The sequence below is a fragment of the Physella acuta genome, unplaced genomic scaffold, assembly GCF_028476545.2.
Source record: "Physella acuta isolate Inbredline_101_S28 unplaced genomic scaffold, ASM2847654v3 ptg000964l, whole genome shotgun sequence".
Classification (NCBI taxonomy): domain Eukaryota; kingdom Metazoa; phylum Mollusca; class Gastropoda; family Physidae; genus Physella; species Physella acuta.
Window position 1 is genome coordinate 494,098 of NW_026732481.1, and position 23,403 is coordinate 517,500.

At 32.2% G+C, this 23,403-nt stretch overlaps 2 protein-coding genes across 11 annotated transcripts in view; one reads left to right on the top strand and one right to left on the bottom strand.

The window, feature by feature from the left end:
• LOC131953919 (ribosomal RNA processing protein 36 homolog) overlaps positions 1-3,788 on the top strand; it is a 67,922-nt gene extending 64,134 nt beyond the window's left edge. For 4 of the 7 annotated variants that reach the window (XM_059317378.1, XM_059317377.1, XM_059317376.1 and 1 more), the window contains exons 2-10: positions 782-826; positions 1,020-1,035; positions 1,166-1,226; positions 1,652-1,729; positions 1,972-2,032; positions 2,356-2,460; positions 2,851-2,925; positions 3,042-3,159; positions 3,581-3,788. In XM_059317378.1, the coding sequence (XP_059173361.1) occupies positions 806-826; positions 1,020-1,035; positions 1,166-1,226; positions 1,652-1,729; positions 1,972-2,032; positions 2,356-2,460; positions 2,851-2,925; positions 3,042-3,159; positions 3,581-3,723 (678 nt within the window). In that variant the 5' untranslated portion in view covers positions 782-805 and the 3' untranslated portion in view covers positions 3,724-3,788. Of the gene's footprint in view, positions 1-708; positions 827-1,019; positions 1,036-1,165; positions 1,227-1,651; positions 1,730-1,971; positions 2,033-2,355; positions 2,461-2,850; positions 2,926-3,041; positions 3,160-3,580 lie in introns of all 7 variants that reach the window. The other 3 variants (XM_059317374.1, XM_059317375.1, XM_059317373.1) reach the window with 1 other exon arrangement.
• A 1,011-nt stretch (positions 3,789-4,799) lies between these two features.
• LOC131953887 (RNA-binding protein Pasilla) lies at positions 4,800-22,837 on the bottom strand. 4 transcript variants are annotated; one of them, XM_059317314.1, is made up of 7 exons: positions 22,656-22,787; positions 21,665-21,973; positions 19,108-19,215; positions 11,715-11,855; positions 11,308-11,474; positions 10,300-10,453; positions 4,800-9,677 (listed from the first exon to the last, which is right to left on the bottom strand). In XM_059317314.1, the coding sequence occupies exons 2-7, from the start codon at positions 21,693-21,695 to the stop codon at positions 8,566-8,568; spliced, it is 1,713 nt and encodes a 570-aa protein (XP_059173297.1). In that variant the 5' UTR covers positions 21,696-21,973; positions 22,656-22,787; the 3' UTR covers positions 4,800-8,565. The 4 variants fall into 4 exon arrangements, with proteins under 4 accessions (XP_059173297.1, XP_059173298.1, XP_059173295.1 ...); XM_059317315.1 differs by lacking the exon at positions 22,656-22,787 and adding an exon at positions 22,556-22,574; XM_059317312.1 differs by lacking the exon at positions 21,665-21,973 and having other exon boundaries at positions 22,656-22,837.
• Positions 22,838-23,403: the final 566 nt, after the last annotated feature.

Genomic DNA, 23,403 nt, shown 5'->3' on the forward strand with positions numbered 1-23,403 from the left:
TGTTTTTTTTAACGAAGCAGGGAGTACTACTTTTCCCAGGAAATTGCTTTAAGTTTGATCTGAATAATAATTATTTAGTTAAGTCATATAGGGCCCTATAGACCCTATAGTATTAATAGTATATAGTATCTGTATATATAATTCTCTTCTGGGATCAGTTAGAAAACAAGCTGCAAGCGCCTCCTTGCAGTCCCCTCTCTTTCTCTCTATCACTATCACTACCACCCCCACCCCAACCCCACATTGTCTGGTGAGCTGTGCTCACGCTGTTTACATTTTACAATCATAGAGACGGGTTTGGTGACGGCTATTAGGGGCAGATAATTTAGTTTGAAACGATTTTAAACTTAGAGGAGGTAACTAAGAGGAGGCTGCTTTCACGTGGGGGGGGGGTTAGTGTTTTTAAGCAAATATTTTCAGTGGCAGCATTGGTACTGTCGAATTCACAAATTATAAATTACTAAAAAGGAGAAAAAAAACAACTAAATGGCGGCGTATGATACGCAGCGGGTCGGCTCGTTAATAGTATTATGCATATATAATAGCAAGATAAAAAAATACTGTGATCTACAAATTTCATCTCATCTCACATTGAACCATCAGTTGTGTTTCTCACAATCTTTTTAACTTAATGTTTGGTATAAATGTGAATTTAAGAATGTAAGTGTAAGTCCTTTATCACTCTAGTTTTTAATATATTTTTAACAGGAGTAGATCTAGAGTTTTTTCAAAAGATTTTATTCAAATCGTATTTTGATTTGAAAATATACCATTATACCAGCTGTATAATCTGTCAATAATCAAAATGGATGAAGATGATACAATGGTAAGTTTAGAACATTTTTGGCTTACAATTAGATTTTAATTATTTAATTAATTATTAAGTAATTCTTAACCAACGACCAAATTTTTTAATTTTAATTATTCAGACATTTGTTTAAAAATATAGATCTGTGTCAAGTAGACTAAATTTTAGTGAGATAAAAAAAATACACAAAATCTTTTCTGTTTATTTCCAGGATGATATTCGCAAAGGTCAGAAGTTACAGCTTTTAATTAAAGAAATAGTTTTTCCAACACTTGTTTTTTATTTTCATGTCTTTTTAAATTATTAAGTTGTGTGCATATTATAGTTTATTGCATGTTTATCCTTTTTAAAAATTAGAAATGTCCAATGTACCGCTTAATGAACTGAAGGAAATACAAGAAAAACTAGGACTCAAGGCGTAAGTGGCAAGCTTTAATTATCTACTTAAGTGTTTTTGTTGCATTATAATTGTTATGGATAAGGGTTTTTATATTTAATGGCATATTATATATGATGAAAGGCTTGCCATAATGATTCTTCCTACATTTTCTCCTTTCATTCACCTATTACTGCTTTTTTTCACTGTTTCCTTGCATTTGCCATATCCATCAGGTTTTGTTTTGTTTTTAATTTCTGTTCTACTTTATCATACCTCCTACTTTCTAATGGTTAAGCAGTAGTAACTTTAGGTAAGAATACCAAAATAGAATGTATATTTAATAAAAAAAACTCTTACTAACAATATTTTTTTAACATGACAGAACCTACAACTACAACACATTATATCATTTATATTTTGTTATTGCATTAAATGTATCATTAAATCAGTGAAATATATTACAGGTTCAATAAAATCAAGCATGGAATGATTACAAAAAGTGCTACAAAATCTCAAAAATTCAAAAGGGAAAATAAGAACAGGTATTTTATTTGCTCTGCTATTTTAAATAAAAAATAAAGATGCCCCTTCCTATTTACTAGATAAATTTGTTCAGTCAGTATAGGCTGTTACATAGATTTAATAAAAATGTTCATGGTAGTCATTAAACAGACAACTCAAGCATATAAAAATCATCAGATCCTGATGAAGTAAACTAAGTTTAAGACAAATAAATACATCTTTTACTGGTAAGTTCATGTAAACTAATTGTTTTATGTTGTAGACCAACAGAACTGTCTGCAAGAAGACCTGTTCCAAAAACCAGTTTTGCTGGAAAAAATAAGGTACAATCAAAAACAATTTTAATCTTAGGGGTCATTCATAAAGTGTCTCCCTTAGTCACATGTGATCACAAAAAACCAGACCCCCACCTAAATTGAAGTCACACCTGTGTCTACAACCCCCATTAAAATTGTGGTTTCATTTTTTTCTAAACATCGATTTATTTCTAAAATATTAACAGAGCTTGATAAACATAGAGTATATTAATTAATTCCTATTACAATTTACAAAAAATGTATACTAAAGTGTTATTTGAACCCTCCCCCTTGTCACACAGTTACGATCAATTAATGTATGCTAAATTAATATCATTTTCACTAATCAGCTTGCAAGAGATCCTCGTTTTGATGATTTGTCTGGTGAATTCAATGAAAAGATTTTTAAACAAACATATGGTTTTCTAAATGATGTGAAAACTAAAGAAAAGTTGGTACGTATTGTTGTATAGTTTTAAGTTAAATACTAATATAGTAGTAAGTGAGTTACCAGACTTAATGGTAAAGGAATGGCTTATGCTTATGTTCGTTATGGAAATTTTATATTCATGTAAATGCCTCATTTTCTATATGTGAACCATAAGACATCTAGAATAAATGGGGGCTGGGTAGATCTATGTAAAGGGGTCAAGTCCTTGACCCACAAAAGACCACACTGATATATCCTTTATTGCTCCATCTTCAGAATAGTATGTTTCTAAGTTGTTGACAAAATTTCTTCGATTTTCTGGCATCTTGTTTTAATTATGGCATTGCTTTGTCTTTATTTCTTATCATGTGTCACAAAAATGCAGGGCTTATGTTTACTTTCTATTGTACTTCAGAAACTTAAAAAAATGATCACCAAAACTACAGATAAAAATAAAAAGTCTGAGTTGAAACAGCTAGTCAACAGAATGGTAATTAAATTTAATTATTTAATAATTTATTATTTACTTTGTTTAGTAACTAATTTATTACAAGTTTAGTGACTAATATTACACAATACAAAAATTGTTCTTTATATTACTTTCAGGAGCAAAAAGAATTAGCTGAAGCTAGGAAATCTCAGCAAGAACTTTTGGAAAAAGAATGGACAAAGAAAGAGAGAGAGAGAATAAAGGAAGGAAAGAAACCTTTCTTCTTAAAGAAATGTAATATAATTTTTTTGCCATGCAGGCTTATTTTTACGTACAACATTTTTAGAGATTTTGCCATAAAGCAATTAGAAAAAAGTAAGATAAAGCTAGACTTACCCATTTTTCAAATTGATTTAAATTTACTCACAAATAAATAAGAAGTTTGCTTGAAAGAAATGAATGGGGTATTAACACAATGGAGAAAAATAGATCAGTTTTAAGAGTGATTAATTATTTCATTTTAATAAAATTGAGGAAAAGTTGGATACAAACCTAAGCTATTAAATTATTGTGAATGTTTTGTTTCCAGATATTTTAGTTTTATGTAATATTTTACTTTCACTTTTTGACTTTACTAATAAATCCCATCATGTTAGAATTTTAAAACTCAAACCTTATTAGTAGCAACTATCAAAGTTGTATTTTTCTGTTTTAGCTGCTAAGAAAGCTTTATGGGAAGCTGAATTTAAAAAGGAGTTGGAGGAAAAGGGAAAAATGCAGAAGTACTTGACACGAAAGAGCAAGAAGTTAGTTTCAAAGGAACGTAAAACAAATACCTGGACCACCAAAGATGTTTAAAAATATGTTCATTGTTAATTTTTGTAAATATGATCTTGTGTAAAATAAATTCACAATTATCTTAATTGTTCTCCTCTCATGGTTATATTTTAATTTTCTTTGACATCAGTACTTTTTACTCTCAGCTGTTGTATCTAATTTATTGCAAGGTCCCATAAAAGAGTGAAACTATATAAACCAGGAAAGTGCAACCTCATGCTGCATTGGGTCAAAGTGGATCATATATTTAGGTTTAGAATTAGATACAAGAATGAAAATGGATGTTAAAAATTTGATTATGAATATTTCTTTTAAATTACCAAACAGTCCTCCCGTTGTTATGCAGCTGAAGCTTTTTTTCAAGTTTAATTTTAATCATCTATATATATATAATTCTCTTCTGGGAGACGTTAGAAAACAAGCTGCAAGCGTGCTGTGCAGTCCCCTCTCTTCCTCTCTATCACTACCACCCCCACCCATCACATGGTCTGGTGAGCTGTGGTCACGCTAAATATTTACAGTCATAGAGCCCGGGTTTAGTGACGGGCTATTAGGGGCAGATAATTTAGTTTGAAACTATTTTAAACTTAGAGGTAACTAAGAGGAGGCTGCTTTCACCGGGGGGGGGGGGGGGGGGGGGGCACCGTTTTAAAGTAAATATTTTCAGTTGCAGCATTGGTACTATCGAATTCACAAATTATGAATTACTGAAAAGTAGAAAATAAAACACTAAATAGCGGCGTATGATACACCACGGGTCGACTCGTACCTTATAATTTAAATCTGTAAACTGGGCAAGCTTGTAGTAGGCTACAGCAAGCAAGATATGAGTGGATAATGGGGAGAGGAGTTATGTAGTTACCTACATTTCATAAAATATTTTATAGTTCAAAGGCCTACAATCCTTTTGAACAGTTATTTTAAAACTTTTAATTGGCCATTACATCTGCTTTTAAATAGCTCAGTCTTTGCAATGGAAACAGTAAATAAGAGGTCTACCCAACAAACCAAGCCATAAAAGACTCCATTTTAAAATAATTTACTACCTGAAATAAAAATTTTTTTATAAAAATAAAATGACTGAAGAAAGAAACGAAAAGATTGAGAAAACTTTTATTTTTTTTTTACTGCATATTCTCACTTCATGTTAGTCCTCCTTTATCACCAACCACATATTAGGTTGCAGGTTTTACCGTTAAATAATTTAAATACGGGAATAAAGCATCTCTGCCAGTAAAATGAGACAACAATAACAAAGATGGTGGCATGCTTGCCATGACAAAAGCGAAAGTAATGAGCTACCATGACTGATAAAATAATTCATGAATATCCACAATTATGTCTACCATTTATAATCTAAGGCATGCATAACTAAGTGAAGCCATAAATACAGATGACAAAATAACTTAACACTAGCAAAGGTGATTTATCCCCATTGTATACTAGATAATACAGTGAGCACTGTACTGTTATTTAAATTAAAGCAAACCATGTGCTCTTTTCTGAAGCTGAATAAAAAAAAAAGATCTAGGCACAAGCAGCATTCCAAAGGTCAAATTTAGAGAGTAAAACTAATTTCTATATACAGTTCTAACCATTGAAATCTTGTAATCTAGTGCTTGTTAAAAATGTAATTTCACAGTGCAACTGAAGTTTGGAAAATTTGTATTTCTATAGAGATGTGCACTAAAATGTGTATAAAATGTGCACATTTAAAATAATTTTTAACACAATAAAACAATCAACAAGGTAAAAAGAAAATCAATCCGGTTTCAGGGATATATTAGTTCTTGCTATTTATTAATGCTTATTTAATAATGCACCCAGTTCTGTCTCAAGGGAGGATTTATCACTATTTTTTTTGAAAGCTTTTGTTTGTCTCAAACAACATTGTCAGAACCCTAAAGGAGCCCACCACCTATTCGCCTCACCAACAAATGTCTACCAAGCGCTGGCATCTACAGAGGCACACACTAACAATGGGGTGACCGGATTATCTGCCCCTGGCCAGCCAGACGCATTTCAATTTGATACTGAAATAATAGTACATTATAATACAAATAAGGTATGCACACAGCACGAATCTTAAGTGTTTGTGTGCATGTGTTGATAAACATACAGCTTATTTGATAAATAAATGCTTCTTTATTGATGTACAAGTTAGATGGTTTTAGACTTGTGATAAGACTTTTCACACATTCTTTTCAAAAGCAACAAACCCTAATATATAAAAATTGTTAGACTTGAATGCAAAATGAATGTTGGTGATAAATTTTGTTTTGAGAAAATGTACAAGTCTGAAATTGCAAATATTTTTGTTACAGGTGAAATGTCTGAGGTAATAACTTACAACAATGATAAATGAAAACCCCATGCCTAGTCAAAATTTGTCATCTAAAAATGTAAACGTAGCTTTAAATATTTGATTATTTATGTAGGTGCTGCATTCAATGTGAGGTTGCTTTGAATTTCATTTTTAAAAATATTAAGATGACTTACAAAAGACCCTTTTCAAAAGGCAACTGTGAAATGTGTTTTATGTGTGGACTGATGGCCAATGGCAAATATCCCCGTACACCATGACATAGGAAAGACTTCGGGCTGTGACAAAATCCAGATCTCGTGGCTTAATTTAAAAAATGGGTTGGCTAGTTACAACAATGTCAGATGCTGATTCATGATTAATAAAAAGATAGTAGTGTGAAATACAGGTGGACTCAGGTGATGGAAGTAATAAATTCATTTCTTGACATATGCAGGTTGGGGAAATAAAATTTTGAAAAGTGAAGAAATAGGATGAATCAGAATCTAATGAAAAAATAATATCTAGAATTTTCATAAATATATTATACTAATAATAAAAATAAATCTTATGGTGGCCTATTTTGTCCAGTCTTAAAAAAACTGAAGAATCACAATTCACAAACAGTATTGTTTAAATATTATCTCAACAATACCCGTTCTTTCAGTTGAGAAAATGTTTTAACAGGCAATTTTTTTTCTTATCTTTTTCCCTGGTTGAAAAATTAAAATACACCACGATCACAAAACAACAACACTGGAACAAACCACCCCGCACACCAGATTTCAAGTTAAAATATTACACAGAAAAATAAATCTCAAACAAGTTTGCTTTTAAGGTTAATAAGCATATAGTTTGCTATAAACTCTGACCATGTCTTTTCTGGCTATTGTTCGCCACCATTAAAAAATTAAGACTGACTATATAATAAAACACAGGGTTAACAAATGAGATAAATAAAAAAATTGACTAAAATGTAGCATTTGTACATACAGGTATATCCATATTGTAATACATAAAATACAGTCCTCTCTTGCTTGATGTAAGACAACAGCAATTGATTATAACTGCACATCCTCTCTAAAGAAAGACATTTCTTTTTAAATATTGATATATGTTTAAGTTATGTGCTCATAGGCAATGACTGTATAAAATGAAAGGAAAGCAATGTGACAAAACTGTACAATGCTATAACTTATTACACATTGAGCTATATATGAAGCTATGGGAATAGCGATTAATGAAGTCACCATTTGTCTTTGCATTAACCTGGATTCTCAACATTAGATAATAAAATCCATATAAGCAAGATGGGTGTAGTGTATGTCTGTAAATGTGCACATCATGAAGAATGATTTATGATTATAAATAGATATCACATGCTTTCTTCCTGCTTATTAGACACTGTTTGCTTAAAAATAAGCTTAACATTCTGGCATCCTGATTGATAATATTGCCACTAAATTTATCAGTTTTATTAATACCACAGGAAAACACTTCATTAGTGGGAAAAAAAGTAATGGAGTAATGAAGAAAAAGAAAAGTGAATGAATGTGTCAATGAATCATTTGATATTAACATCATCACATTAAAATCATATGGCTTGACTAACATTTTACTTATAACAAAATTTCTAATGCATAGTAAGTAAAAAATAAATAAATAGAAAATTTTGTCACAATGCTTTCCATAATTACATTAATGTAGAATGTATTATCACAAATGGTACTTTATAATTGCAGTTTAAAACATGGGAAGTTTAGGTAGCCCTAAATTCCATTAACTTTCTTTTAAACATGCAAAAACAAATCTATGGTTGAAATATGGGCCTTTCGGCAGGATGCCATTATAAGATATTGCCCCAATCTGATAAAATGTAAATTTTTAAAAATGATCATGATTATGGGATGATGATGAAATTCAAATGAGCAGCGAAGGCAGTTTTACTGGCCTGCCACGGATTACTCAGTACTAGAATAAAAAATTATATTCTACTACTCGTATTTCGTGGCAATGTTTGACTTAAGTTTTAAAAAGGAAGAAAGCAAACAATACAATAATACAATTAAAAAATTCACAGCCCTTCAGTTTCCAAGTGGACCAGTACTGTAAAAAACCAACGCCAGACCTGATGTGATTTTATTACAGTTAAATAAATGGGATGAGGGGTGAAATGTTTGGTGAACAATGAGAACAAACAAAACATTCACAGGATGTGCTAATTTTAAAAATCCATACAACTAATTAATACAAGGAAACCAACAAAGAGTCTAATTTTAAACGACTCAGAATATTGAATGCTAAACAGCAATAGAAGACGAGTATAATAATTCTGCACTAGTCAGGGAATATGAAGGATCAAAATAAAAAGACCAACCAGAAAAATCCAAAAATAAATAATTCATCTTTCGCAAAACTGAAATAAACAAGAATAAATAGATTTAACTTGAAAATAAAGAAAAACAGTTTAGATTATCACTGAAATTTTTCATGGTATAAATCCACTTTTAGTAGTAGTCCCTAGGCTTGAGTAGACCACATATTTTAAATATCAGGTGGATTTATCGAGCAGTAGCTTGTCTAGCCCTTTTGTACTCTTCCTGTTGGATGCGCTGTTGGATCATGTACTGTGCCCTTGTGATATTGCTCACTGTACCAGAGATACACACAATACGGTTGTGAGTGCCTGGAGCATAAACCCCTTTCTTGGAGATCTGAATATTGGTACCAGTATACTGCTGGATCTCCACAATACCTTTCCCACCTGGTCCAAGAATAGCTCCCACTATATTCTCAGGGACTTCCATCTCTTGTTTAGTTGATGTTTTATCATCAGTAGGACTGTACATGCCAGTACCCAGGCCAAAAGAGTTCTGGTTAACATTTACAGTGACTGCACCTGATGATCTATCTTGTGCTGGGTATGCAACAGCACTTGCTGAAGCAGCATATCCAGGGGTTTGGGCAAAAGTGTCAAGCATTGGACTGGAGCCGTATCGATCAGTTGCTCCGGCCATACTTGGTGAAGAACTTCCAAATATGTTAGTCGACTGCTGTTGGCCTGTAGTAGTACTGCCCACAGGCCCAAACATACTTGAAGCTTGAGATGTTGCCGCCCCAAAAGATGTATTAGCTGCAGCCCCTGTAGTGGTGCCAGCCATCTGCATGCCTTGCATACTAGCTAAACTAGAGGCTGTCATGTTAGCCCCCATCTGATTTACACCACTCATCCCCATACCTAAAATTCCATAATTGGCTAAAGTGTTCATGGCAGTACTAATCTCTTCTGTAGCCTGCTCTGTGTAGCCAGAACTGCGTAAGGTCATCTTTAAGTTTTCAAGTGCTTGAGCAGCCATAGGACCACCTAGTCCCATGGCAGCAGCACTCAATGTCATATTGAGTCCTGCAAGTCCCCCCATTCCATTATAAGAGTTGTTTCCATTCGTACCGAAATTAAAACCTTGAGTAGGATATGCCGCAGCTGTATTATTCATCATTTCAGTGTTGCGTGCTTGGTATGGGGTGTTTGCAAAAGGTGACCCTGTAGGATTAGCAGATGCAACTGGTCCAGTATAATCAGCATAACTAATATTTGGACAACTACTACTCTGTGGATCTTCAACAATTTTCTGAAGAATCAAATCCATTGCTTTCATGTTCGCATCCAATTCACCTATTAAAAAAAAGTTATTTTAAGGTCACTTGACGTTAAAGAATAATTAAAAGAGAAGTTGTGTAAAAATGCACAGGTGGATATTGCATTTTCAAAATTAATTTTTTCGCACACCATATTTATTTAAAACAAATTTTAAAAAGAAACAAGAATATTGACCACTATTCTCTAATAGGGTTAGACACCTTGGAAGTTGGTTGATAGAATTTTTAAAGTTTCAGATACAAATGTTTTATCAGAAGTTTAGTTGAATAGAATAGCTTTGTTTACAGAAAAGCATACTGACTTGACAAAAAATGGAATATTACAGAAACTCTAGACAATCTTAATAGTTAAAAATAATAGAAAACAATGTCAAAGGTTAGAGAAGATTTGAAAGGAGATTACTAAGTAAAGCAAAAAGATAAAAGAGAGTATCTCAAAGCTCTGAAAGCCAGACTTTAGTGAGACATTACTACCTTTAGGGAGTCTAGAGCAAAAGCTTGTAAACTATTTACAATTTAGATTTCAGGCTGCTATAGATATGCCTTTAATTATACTTTTATAGACAATATGTAGCATTATACTTTTATAGACAAAATAAAAAAAATTTCTTAATCTTTTTATAAAAAGGGTAACTAACCTGCAACTGTTACACATCTCTCTGGAAGATTAGTCTCTTTAGACTTCTGCGAAATTTGCACATAAGCACCACTTTCTTCTTTTATTTGTTTTATAAAATTTCCACCTTTTCCAATAATCATTCCTGCTGTACTGTTTGGAATTAAGATCTTCACCTATTAATATTAAGGCAAGGATTTCTTTTTTATGGTTTGCATGAGCACATCCCATAGAAATTTTCATATTTTAAACTTAATTATGAAATACAACTTTGCATCTAACCTGACCAATAATAATATACCATACAGTAAAATTAATTGCATGAAGATGAAGATGGCATGAGCATGACAATGAAGCATGATCAGAAAATAAAAAAATGTATTCTCCAAATTCAATTACACAAAATAAAAAATATTTACTATGAGTTATCATGCTCAGCTCATATCATGAGTTTAAATTTAGAAACCATTTCTATAGATAAGATAGATTTTCTTATTACACTAACACTTTATAAAATACAGATTTGTATTGGTTTTTTTTTTTCAAATTTACTGAAATTACACCAAAAAAAAATGATCTAATATTAATCTAACTGGTTTGCTTGCTGTACATTTAAGTAAAATATTTTTTGCTCAATATCATATTTTATATTATTCAACATAATATTAGAAGTATTCAGATTCTGCCTTTAGTTAACATTCAACTTTAAGCATTCAATATTTTTGGCTATTCATCACACTTTTATTTCAGACGGAACATACAATAATACATAGAATACAATTTTCACATTTGATGTGATATAATGGTAAATGTCTTATAGTACTCTGATGTAAGGAATGGGAGGCAATATATTGGTTGAAAACTTCTATATATGCAATTTTAACTGATCATAAATAGTTAAAATGTGTACTTTTGATTTCAAAATTATATTAATTTGCCATGTATTCAAAAGCAACTTTGACAGCTTTATTATTAACCAAAGGCAGATCATATGAAAATGAGATGAGGATGAAAATGGAACCTGAAATACCTCTATTACCTGCCGATGCCTCTCAAAATTATTTTTGGCATCATCAGGTTTTGTAGGTGTAGTAGGGTTGGACTCCGGCTTCTCTCTTATTTTCTCCATGATAAAATTATTTACTTGTCTTACAGCTTCAGGGGCACCCATAATTAGACATATACGCTCGGTGGTACCTGAAAAATATTGTAATTAAGTTTTCTTTTTGTTTATCAGTAAATGCATTATAGGTAAAAATAGGTAACAAATTTTAAGAAAATATCCAGCACTATTGTAATATGCAATTTTAATTTAAAATTAGAAATAAGCATGGGATTCTAAATGTGTTTCAATGCAAAATATAACTTAACTGACAAAGCTATGTAACATAAAATAATTAAACAGGGCTATTTTTAAACAGTTCATTGAAAACTTACCTGGATAAAAATCATTTGCCTTAGACATTTTTACTCTTGCCCCAGCTTCTTTCTGTATTTGTGCAATGGTCTCACCCCCTTTTCCAATAATTGCTCCAGCTGCTACACTGGGCACCAAAATCTTCAAGTGTATATTGTCTCCTAAAAAAAGTTGAAGATAAAATTATTATTTTAAAAGGTACAAACTAATGTCCAAACTAAAAAAAAGAAATTTTAGCAATAAAATACAAACTTGTATTAGTTAAATATAATATTACAATTTTAAAAGTAGTGAAAACAAATAAGCTTGCAAAATGATTTTGTTAATAAACATGCTAAATTTGAGTCTTTTTGAAAAAAATTTAGTGGAATATTTATGGCTGAATCAAATAAGTTTTCAAAGCTACCTGCAGTCCATAATGCTCTACTACTGTGTTTATAAAATTCTATGAAGAAAATCTATTTTCTGAAGTATTTACATTATTTAACTGTGAGAAGCATAAAGGTTACTGAATACAACTGTCATATTTTTGTTAAGTTCCACTTTTTATCTGAGTACAAAGTACACATTCAACTCTTTAGCATTTTTAAATCTAAATAAGGACAATATATATATATATATATATATATATATATATATATATATATATATATATATATATATATATATATATATATATATATATATATATATATATAACAAAGAAAATTAATTTGTTTAATAGTTTTGTAATTTTGGATATGTATAATGTATAATGTATTTCATATTAAATCAATACAATAAGAAAAAAACTAAAGGGGAAAAAAAATTACATTTATTGACTAAAACTTGATACGATTGTAATGTTTTCACTTATGCACTCTTAAGTTATAAAGCAGTATAAATTATATCATGGTAGCTGGTCTTTATATACCCCACCCATAACATGATGTCAAAATCACCAAGCCATAAAATGACACCAGTTTCTACAAAAGACAGCTAAGTCCCAAAACCTTTTCTCTAGATCTACTCTAAAATACAAAATACTGTCTAAATCTTTTTACCCATTTATGTGTCTTAAAATAAGTCATTGTACCCTAATTATAAGCCCTCCTCTCCCTGTTAGCTGTCACTCAAGTCAGTCAGAATCCCCCCCCCCCCCAAAATTACGTGTTTTTTTTTAAACTTTCAAAATGGTGTGTCAAATAGAGGATGAGTGGGAATGAATGAGAATGAGTTTGCAATGTTTGAATGTGTGTGAGAGAGGGCATGTGTATATTTAATGCTTCCAGGCAGGTAGCACTAACACACAAGTTGGCCAAATACCAGTGAGCAAAAAAACTAAGGCAGGGGAAAAAGTAGGCTGAGAATCTATTAGGAGGAGAGAGTTAAGTAGTGGGGTTTTAGTGGGTGAGCCAGTGGTAAAACAGCAGCTGGAATCAGAATGAGGACAGAAATACTGTGTTTGGCTTAATGTTTTACACATAAAGCTCTCTATACAATATTTAGAGGAGAGATTTATCTACACCTTTATTTTTCATGATTGACAGACAGGCCAGGATATAGACCTACCACTTAGTCTTTTTTTAATTAGCTGACCGTTTTATAGCTGATATTTGCACCATGCTCAAATAGAATTAACTACACACATGATTATGTGTAGGTATTGACAGTGTGTAAAATGTTCATCTCAGGAATCATAATAAGATTTTAAATACAGAGCAGTGAAATAAGTAGAAATTGTTCAGTAATCAATTTCGCTAGGACTTCAAATAAACACACATTGGTAAAATGTGCTTTATCGACTCAAAATTGATTTGCCGGCAGACTCACGCAAACCGCGGCTTACACGCGGAATTGGGTTTTACACACAAGGATGTGGGAGGGGAGGGGTTGGCAGACTCAAGACATCGATATCACGGAAAGGAAAGCTCTTGGTTGGGCATTTCGTCATTGCAAGCTCATTATGAAGTTTAGCTAAATAAAAATTATCAATATACACGAATATGTATAAAATATACATATTCTACAACATGTGCACATTGTAGACTTATTCAAAGAATAAATGTGTAGCGTAGCTTATTTGTCGATTGACTTGATCATTTGTTTGACTTATAAATGTTACACCATGAATAACACCTCGCCCTAGATAGCAGTTTAAAGGTGACATTAGAAAAGATTAAACGCTGACGATGCAGAAATGCAAGAACGTTACACATAAGCACTGCAGCGCTGATTCGAGTTACCGTGACAGCTTTTTAAAGGCGCATATCAATAAGATGAACAGCCGGCTAATGGAAAACGAGAATTAAAGATAGATTCAGTAGGCTACATTTAAAGTATTACGTGATTATGATGTTTAGTTTTTAAAGTACAAGCCTATGTAGGCTAATGTACCTAATATTTTGTTTGTAAATTTATAGAGCGACTTGTAATTCAAAGTTAACGAAAGGGCGGCGGGTTCTCCGTGTCACAGACTAGGCCTATTCAATAAAATCAACACGTGTCTGTTGTCTCATGTGACCTGAAATAGCCTGGGCAACGAAGATAGGCCTAGGCTATGACAAGCCGTGTCGATGCTTCTACTAACCAACGTGACCTACTTTGACCAATATTTGCATCTATTGAGAAAATAAACGTGATTCCTATGTAGCACATGTTTTTTTTTTCCAAACTTAATAAAACGCTACTTAATTCTGATATAATGGGGTAGCTGTGATAATGATATCCACAGCAGACAACATTAAAGATGGGAACCGGAGAAATCGTAATAAAGCTATCCCTTTTTAAGTACCTAATTCCGTTTGATCTTTTCAGATTGACAGAAAAATGAAAAAGTGTTTATTAGTAGAAAAGTGTTATTTGTTGGGATTACAAGTAAGCAGAGTTTCTTCCAGTATAATTTAGCTTAGCCCCCCCCCCCCCCCCCCGGAGAAAAAAAAGTCTGGAAGAAACACTGCAAGTAAGTTCCTTAAACTTTTCCTTTTAGTGGTTGGATGTGGTACGTATACGTAAAGTCAAAAAACTTTACGACTGTATGTCAAGTGCATATAGATCTAGCAGGGATGAGACCATACCATAACATAATTTTTCTTTGGACCTAAAAATTAGAATCAGGTCCAAAGAAAAATTATTTTATGGTATGGTTAAAATTAATCAAGTACAATTTGGAAATGTATATTTTCCTTTCTATTTTTTTACATTTGAATTATTTAAAAAAACTGTTTCTAAATGGAACATTGCAACTAAAAAGGACATGTTTTATTCATGATGTCAACTATATAAAGCTATTATGGAATACGAAGTGAGACTGCTTTATACATTTCCAAATTGTACTTGATTAATTTTAACTGTAATTATATACACTTCAATCTTCAATTTTATTGGGTAATATATTCAACTGTAAAAACTTGTCATATGTTAACTTTTTAGTTCATGGGATGGACAAAATCGACCAAAATAGCTGAAATTCGATATTAGCCCATTTAGGTAAAATTGCCCTTTAAAGGTAACTATGTTTATTCCCGATTTCAATATTTTTAAAGGAGTGATATATGCTCATTGGTGATTTTGCTTTCGGAGGTCTTTATTGTTTTTAGAGGTAGGCCCTAGATTTCTAAGTGTTGTGAAGTGACAGTAAAGTTTTGTGGGGGCCGCAGGAGGAGGCGTGTTAACTGTTTTTGAAAATAGAATCAAGCCAAAAATGTATCATTTGATAGTATTATTTATGGATTAGGACTGGCCTTGACTGCTATTAAAAATTGCCGGTTTCGTACCCCCCCCCCCCCCCCCCAAAAGACACGGAAGATGGGTCACCAAGAGTTCACAATGTTCGGAAATCAGTAAGCCTAAAGAGTATACGTCATGGCATAAACTAGCGCTTTTTCAGATTGTCGTCGTAACCCCCCCCCCCCCCCCCAGCAAAAAAAAAGACACGGAAGATGGGTCACCAAGAGTTCACAATGTTCGGAAATCAGTAAGCCTAAAGAGCATACGTCATGGCATAAACTAGCGCTTTTTCAGATTGTCGTCGTCGTAAATCACCCCCCCCCCCCCCCCCATCCTCACCAAGCAGTATACCACGTACTAGGGGTCAAAGTAAGTTCACATAAACTTAGAAAACAGCGTCTCTTGCTAGAAGAGGGGTGGGTTAATCGAGTTGTAATAGGAAATGGTAGAAGTGTGTGTGTGTGTGGGGGGGGGGGGGGGGTGTCAAGTACCACGTATGCTAGATTAACGGTAAAAAAAACGGGGTCAGATGTACACTATATAGATTGCCAGTTGAAAAAATTCGGACTGAAAATTTGAATTCTATAAAAATTTGGAATCCGGGGGAAATCGGATGTCACATTACGGGCATAGGTTAATACAATCCAGAAAGGCATTGCAAAATGTTCTTGCTTAATTATTACAGGGTGTGTAAAAACATTACACATGCATTCAAACACTAAGAGAATGGTGTCGAAAAGATGTTAAACATGTTTAGCTTTTGATAGATCTATTTTAAATACAAGTAGGTTCCATATACAAGTTTCAAAACGAGTAATCGCAAAACCATTAAGCCACCGAGTTCTGCGGCAGTGCTTGGCATACCGCCAAGCTTAAACCTGTAAAGCAGCCTACATCAGCTGACTAAATCGGCCTAGATAACACGGCAACTACACACTGTTTTAGTTTTAGATTACACGCCTTGCGCTGCCTGTGAGTGATAGGTTACAACGACAAATAGTTGACAAAGACTCGCACTCATATCAAAATTATAAACAATGGAATTAATGGAAAGGGAATTATCAATACTCCAGAAAATACAGGCTCAACCTGATAATAGAATTTAATTAAAACCTAGAGTTAGCCTTAAGACCGTAACCATACGGGTTTTTGTCATGTTCCAGGCTAGACAGAGAAAAGAATTAAATGCGGAGTTATCCACAGACAACTGTCAAGAACATTTAACTAAATGTACCAACGTTTGATAAATCATGTTTATAGGTTATCGAACTTTAGATGACATAAGTAACATCTAAATGGCTGTACCATATTCTCTTAATATGCCGTTAATAGGGCATGACCACCTATTAAATTACCAACTCTGCAGGTACTATCTTAGCAATCCAGTAAATAATGTAATGGATAAAAAAAAATGGGTTTCATTTTTTTCTGTAGAATTAAGATGCGCTCAATTCAAGAATATGTCCACCATACCGCTTAGCGGATATGGACTAGATTATATTTATATCTAATATTTTAAGTTTTTAAATGCAAACAAGTAAAAAAAAATATTTGTTTGACAATAAGGATACTTTTGAGAGAATATACCTCATTGCTAAACCTAATAATGATCAGGATTCATTTTATAGATTAAACGAAGTTTGTTATTTGTAATATATTAAATTAAAAAAGACATAAAATAGCCTAGAGATGAAAAAAGAACAATAATTGAGAAACTTATTTTGAATAGAAATCAAACTCATTTCATCTAAGATGCAGAGATGACCATTTGCCAAGTAGGTTGTCACTAACTTGACCATGTTTGCTTTTAACAACACAAAAAAAGTCTTTGTTCTGATTGTGCTGCAACTAATAGCCTGTAATTGTGACTGATAATTAAGACAACTTATTCTTTGAAACTACTCTCTAATGTTGTCTAATGGAAATGTTTAACTTCCAAAACAGATTGGTATGCAGCCGATTACTAAGTCACACATGAATGTCAACTAATCATAACAAACCCTTTAAGAGGCTTTCACAAGAAACATTAAAGACATTACAAACACCACATACAGTATTGTTTTAGAATAGCTCTGGTGTTTTATTATATAAAATACTAGTATAAAAATCAAGAATGATCATTACAGGCTTTGAATGATAACAAAATGTATATCATATAGCAATGTATTTTTTGCTGATACAGTTCCAAAGCATAAAAATAATGAAATTGTTGTGCCAATACAATACAAAATAAAGATGTTCTAAAACTTGGTTTTATCTTTCTTGGGATGTACAGTAAAGCAAACTGTAAAATTGAACTATACATGTCTATTTTTTTTTAATCTTAAAAGCTTTCCACTACTGAGTGCAGGTTTATTCTTAAGAAGGGAAAAATAAAAGCTGCATGCTGCATAACTAAATGTTAGTATTAAGTATAAGATTACTGAATGGGTAAGGAATTTAAAAAGTATCTAGGTCTCAAATTTTCACTTGTTTCCAGTTGTTTTTAACTGCGATTCAGTTTATAAACTATATCAAACAAAATAAATATAAAGTAAGACCATAAAAAAGTAAAACTTAAGTTGGATAGTCAGTGCAAGGTTACAAGTTTTAAAAAGTAATTAACTGGAAACAGACGAATACTATATTCAACACACAAGATTTTGAGTAATTATTAGGCCTTTTAGCTTTTAAGTATGACTACATGTGCCAAATGCACATATGTGAGGTTGTTAGAGAATAAATAAATTTAATACATTCAGTTTAGTCTATAACTGGGAATTTTGTCCTCTGGTCAAACAAGTTCTCATACTCAGATTAGGCCTAATACTGAGAGGATTTTTTAAAAATTAGTTTACATGAAACAAATGGTTTATTTTACATGTTAGAGGCAAATCAATTGTAGCAAAAACAAAATTAAGTAAGTACTATTAATTTTTTCAAAAGAGTACGGCTTGTTTTTAATTTAACTTTAAGATTAACAATAGGGAAGAAGCAAATAAGAAACCTTGGATTAAACTGCAGATAAATGGAAGCATTACAACCACTATCTAGCAAGATCTTTATAAATAAATTGACTAGTACTTCAAACAATTTTAAGATGACAAAATACAATACTAAACAGAGAAGGCTGAAATGTGTCATTTTGACATTAGGGATTTAACTATGCTGACACATCTACATGAAGTGAAGATTTTATTCATACCAATGCATGGATTAGAATTTAAAATTTTCAACTATTTTTTGTAATTGTTTGTTTTTAAGCGTTCATAACATGAAGGCTTTTTTACTCTTACAAAACATTTTTCAGTCAGGACTAGGGTGTTGTCTGATCTACATATTAAAGCCAACTTGGTGATGATGTCCACCTTTTAATTTAATTGAAGTTTTGTGGTCATTTTAATAATACGCTATAATTAGTTTGATCTCAAAAATTCTATGGCAATACTGTCAACAACAGGAAACAAGAAAAACAGCTACTAGTGCAGTACAAAGGAATAGAAATTTAACATAGTAACTATTTCATAGAATATTTATTATTAAAAAAAAAACATTCTCTAAGCTACCAATTTTCATTTATGATTGAACTTGGGATAAATGTTTTTAATTGTTTATGTTTTCTTAAACAATAATGACGGTTAAAATCCCAGGCAACACCCTAGAGAAGACAAATAGAATGTATAGAATTTAGTAACTATTTAAAAAGTAGTAAAAAACACGACTTACGTCCAGCATCTGATGCAGAAGCATCACCTTCCCCAGTACCCATTTGTCCTTGCATCACTTCAGTATTAGCCTGCCATGTACCCCCAGCTGTGTTACCATAGTGAAGGACTGAGGAAAAAAAGACAATCATATTTTCAAAAAGGTACATTCATGCTCAGCAAAATTCAAATAAATCATGAATTACAACTTGTATATTTTATATCCACCAATCTTAATTTTAACTACAAAAGATGACAATTTTTTGCCATAGAAAATATTTTTATTTGTACAATGAGCCAATCCATGAGTCTTGTCATGTAATATGTACACCACCTGTTACCTTGTTTTAAAAAAGTAAACACACCAATATTGTCTCACATTTTAATGTATAAACACATTCCTGTGACACTAATACTATATATTTAAATGTAACCTTTGCCAAATGCATAGTTGCAAAACTATTACTATAATATATTTAGAAACAAGTTCAAAAGACCATGAATGATGGACCACAATGATGATCTAATACTACAAAAAAGGAGAGAAAATATATTTTAAAAATATGTTTTAGCCATTATTGTAGATTTATAGTAGGTGCAGTGTCAATTAAAAGTTAAACATCAGCTTTTCCTTATCTTCAGTGGAACAAAAAGATAACATGATATGCCAAAAAAATATTAGTTAGTATAAACCAGAACCTTATACAAAGCTAAAAGTGAAACAAAAAATTAATCTTAAATAAATCTTGAATGAATTATTTAATTATTATAGTGGAAAAGTAATACAAACTGTTATGATGAATATAATGGTGGTAGTAGTTAGTAACAAATGTGCAGTATATTTCTGGTTAGGAAAGGTTGTTATGCACAGTATTTATACTTCAAAATATTAGAATGCAATAATAATGTTGTGAGATCACCACAATTAAGAAAAAAAAAAAACATGTATGAATGTATGTGTGTGTGTGTATATATATATATATATATATATATATATATATATATATATATATATATATACGTACACACATTACTTCATAGGTTATCGGGTATCAAACAATTTAGATAAGTGAAATTCAGTTGTTTTTTTTTAATAATTTAGAGTGTCTGTGCCTAAAGTAATCCAATTTTATTCTTCAATGGGCTAAAAAAATCTTACCGCATTAAAAAGCTTTCAAAATTACAGTATTAAAAAATTAAGCTACATCGCTAAATCTAAAAAAAATGTAATTACAATTGTAGTTTTAAAAATATATAAGTTGTCTTCACCATTAAAAGTTAAGCACTTTGACAAGCTTAAATATTGACAGGGCAGTTACAATAGACATAAACAATGTTTAAGAATGAATATTTTACGTCTGATGTTTCACAAACAATTGCACAAAATACTGAAGAATAAAATACCAAACTGATTTTAAAGTGAAGCATTGAACTGTTAAATGAACTGCAAATTTGATCTCAAATTTACAATTCATGATTGATATTGTTGGGTACCAGTTTGTGCTCTATATACCAGTTATCAAGGAAAAATGGGTGGCACCACTGCTAGAAAATGATAAACCATGAGTATTTTCCACAAGTGAACAATTAGGGAAGAGTATTTTCTAAGTTATTCTATGAATAAAGTGGTATGAAACAACAAACTCTTTAAGGATCTGATTTGGAATAATAAAGCAACCACAAAATATAACATTATGGGGAAATGTTTATCAGACACTGGATATTATTCTTCTGATAACCGAAGGGAGAGTTTAGAAGTAATAACTAGCCCTCTGAGGTAATCTCTTATAATTATTTACTTCCAGCAGCTTATACGTACTTTGAATGTTACATAGAAAAACACACCATATTTTTTCAATGACTTTGTTGTTTCATTTATTTTAACTTTAGGCCTATACAAAATTGTTATTTAGAGTTGTCTTTTAAATACTCATGATATAGTTTCCTACTAGTGTTACCAGAGGATGCCACTAAATGATTACTGGAAACAGCAAACCAAAATGTACCTGATCATAAAATGTGCAGTCAAGTTTATTGCATAACAAATTTACAGAGAAAAAAATGTGCATCAATATTTATTTAAAAATCTAGATTAATAATTATGCTATAGGGCCTAGCTTAAGTTTTTCATTTTCCAACTGATTTATAAAACTGATAAGACGCATGAATGCACATGCTACCATGGCAAATGAACCAGACCTAAACAGGAAGTAGTTCTAGAATCTAGTATCAAAGGAAAAGATCTAGGGAAAGTAAAACACTTTTGCATTTAGATCTATGCTTAGAAGATGAGAAAGAAATAACAACTAGATCTATAACAATGCTGCTTGTGACAGTGAACCCAATTGCTTCTTCTGTTAATCTTCTGCTCGCCTGTAATGACCAATAAAATGTCCTACTCCTTCCTGTGACTGAAAAAGTCACATTAAAATGATGGGAAAAAAATTAAAAAGAAATCAATTCCAAACCATTGAAGAATGCAGATGATTTGAGTCAATGATCGATGTTGATGCGATGAATGATGGCGAAAACGTTGTCAGAGAACATGAGGGGAAAATATGTTAAAATTGCATCATCACCTTGAAAGACCCTGGCCTCTAGTTCACTCATTCTGCAGTATGGTGTCTTGGAACTTCCAGGTATCCTGGCTGGAGAAACTATTTTAGGCAGTCCCAAACTGCCTTGATGCCCCAGTGCAAAAGTTATGAAAACCTCTTTAATTGCGGCCCTAGCAACCAAGAGCAAAAGCTAAAACATCAGGATGAGTTGCTTTTGACACGTGGGCAGAAGATCACTGATCACACCAACAGCCACTGAGGCTTGCAAGTGGGTGTGTAGCACAGAAACGAGTCCAAACGAAGTTGAAGTCACTCGTAACATTCACTGACCTAAAAATATGTTTATCCTTGATAATTATGCATATTAACAACATATGTAATCCAAAAAGATACTCAAAACAACTTTTAATCTATCTCGGCTTATTATAATATTTTGTTTAACAAGAATTTAGGTCGGTCAACGTCATAATTTTCCGCTTAGTATGCATGCCCTTCGCGGCTCAGCCGAGGTGACCGCAAGCAGCTTAAACTTCCGTCTGTCGATTGACTATTAAAATGATTATATTCTTTTTTCCAGATTGTATCATTACTATTAATATTACAATGTTAGCTAAACATTTTAAAAGTAAAATATTGCCGATGGATTTTAAAAAAATATGTCTGCTTATAAAAACCCAAAATTGCACATTTGACACGTTTACGCAGGCATGCCCTTACACGAAGAAAAAAGCTAGAAAGTCAACCCGGACGTTGAGACTTAAAAATGATAATACTTTCATCCAGTATATAAAATGCTTCCAAGAATAACCATGAATTCACACACAAAATAATTAAACATTAATATAATTTTAACACAGAAAAATCCATAACATATCAAGAACTATTCGCTGAAATTTGCAAAGTTGCAATCACCGGCTGCACTTTTATCAGGCCGCCATATTGGTTGTTCATCGATAAAACAAGGTGCAAATTCTTCGCTGCTACATAACAACAATCGAAAAAGCATTCTAACCTCCACCCTGGTTAGATCTCTTGGTGACCCCATTATCTGTTTCTCCGTCTAAAGGTCTTTTTCTTGAATCAGAAGTGTCCATTTCAGTACCATTAGTTCCGTCGTAGTTCATAGCCGTGTCCGTTTGTCTGGGCCCAGTTCTCGTGGGGTAACGGAGAACCGGTATAATGACGAGACTTTACGTTTAGAGCCCATGTGCGACTGCTAAAAAAAGACAAGTAGTCAAAATAATGCAATGATTTCATGTGGGAATTTAAGTCTAGAACCGCCACAGCTTAAAATTGTGCTGTATCTTTATTGCATTAATACCATAATCAAGTTAAGCGTGAAACAAAATAGATGTAGTACTAACTTTAATTTAAACAGCTGGCTGTATGTGATAAATAAATAGGCCTAACCCGGAATTATAAACATTTGCCACGCCCCTTTATTATAATACGTAACCTAGATTTTGCTGGAGTCGGCGCATTGGATGTAGTACATCTAGAATGAAATTCCTTCAGGCCTAAGTCTAGATCTATAATCTATATAAATTTTGGTCTATATCTAGATCTATTAGGGCGATTCATTTTTTTTTCAGGGTAGACCTAACATTTTCATTAATTCAGGATAGTTAATATTCAGCATAAATAAATATAGGCCTAATCCAAGGCTAAAGACAAATTAAGAAATTAACTCTTGGCCTTTAGTTTTACGGTAAATTTTAACAATCTTTGTTCATAAAATAAGCATTAGGCCTATAGTTGTT

Excerpts from the sequence above, each read along its gene's own strand:
- LOC131953887 (XM_059317312.1), bottom strand. The coding sequence starts at position 22,767 with ATGAACTACGACGGAACTAATGGTACTGAAATGGACACTTCTGATTCA. Across the intron at positions 11,856-19,107 it reads TTCTGCATCAGATGCTGGAC|GAGACAATATACACTTGAAG; the intron begins GTAAGTCGTGTT and ends AACTTTTTTTAG. Across the intron at positions 10,454-11,307 it reads GGCATCGGCAGGTAATAGAG|GTGAAGATCTTAATTCCAAA; the intron begins GTATTTCAGGTT and ends TAATATTAATAG.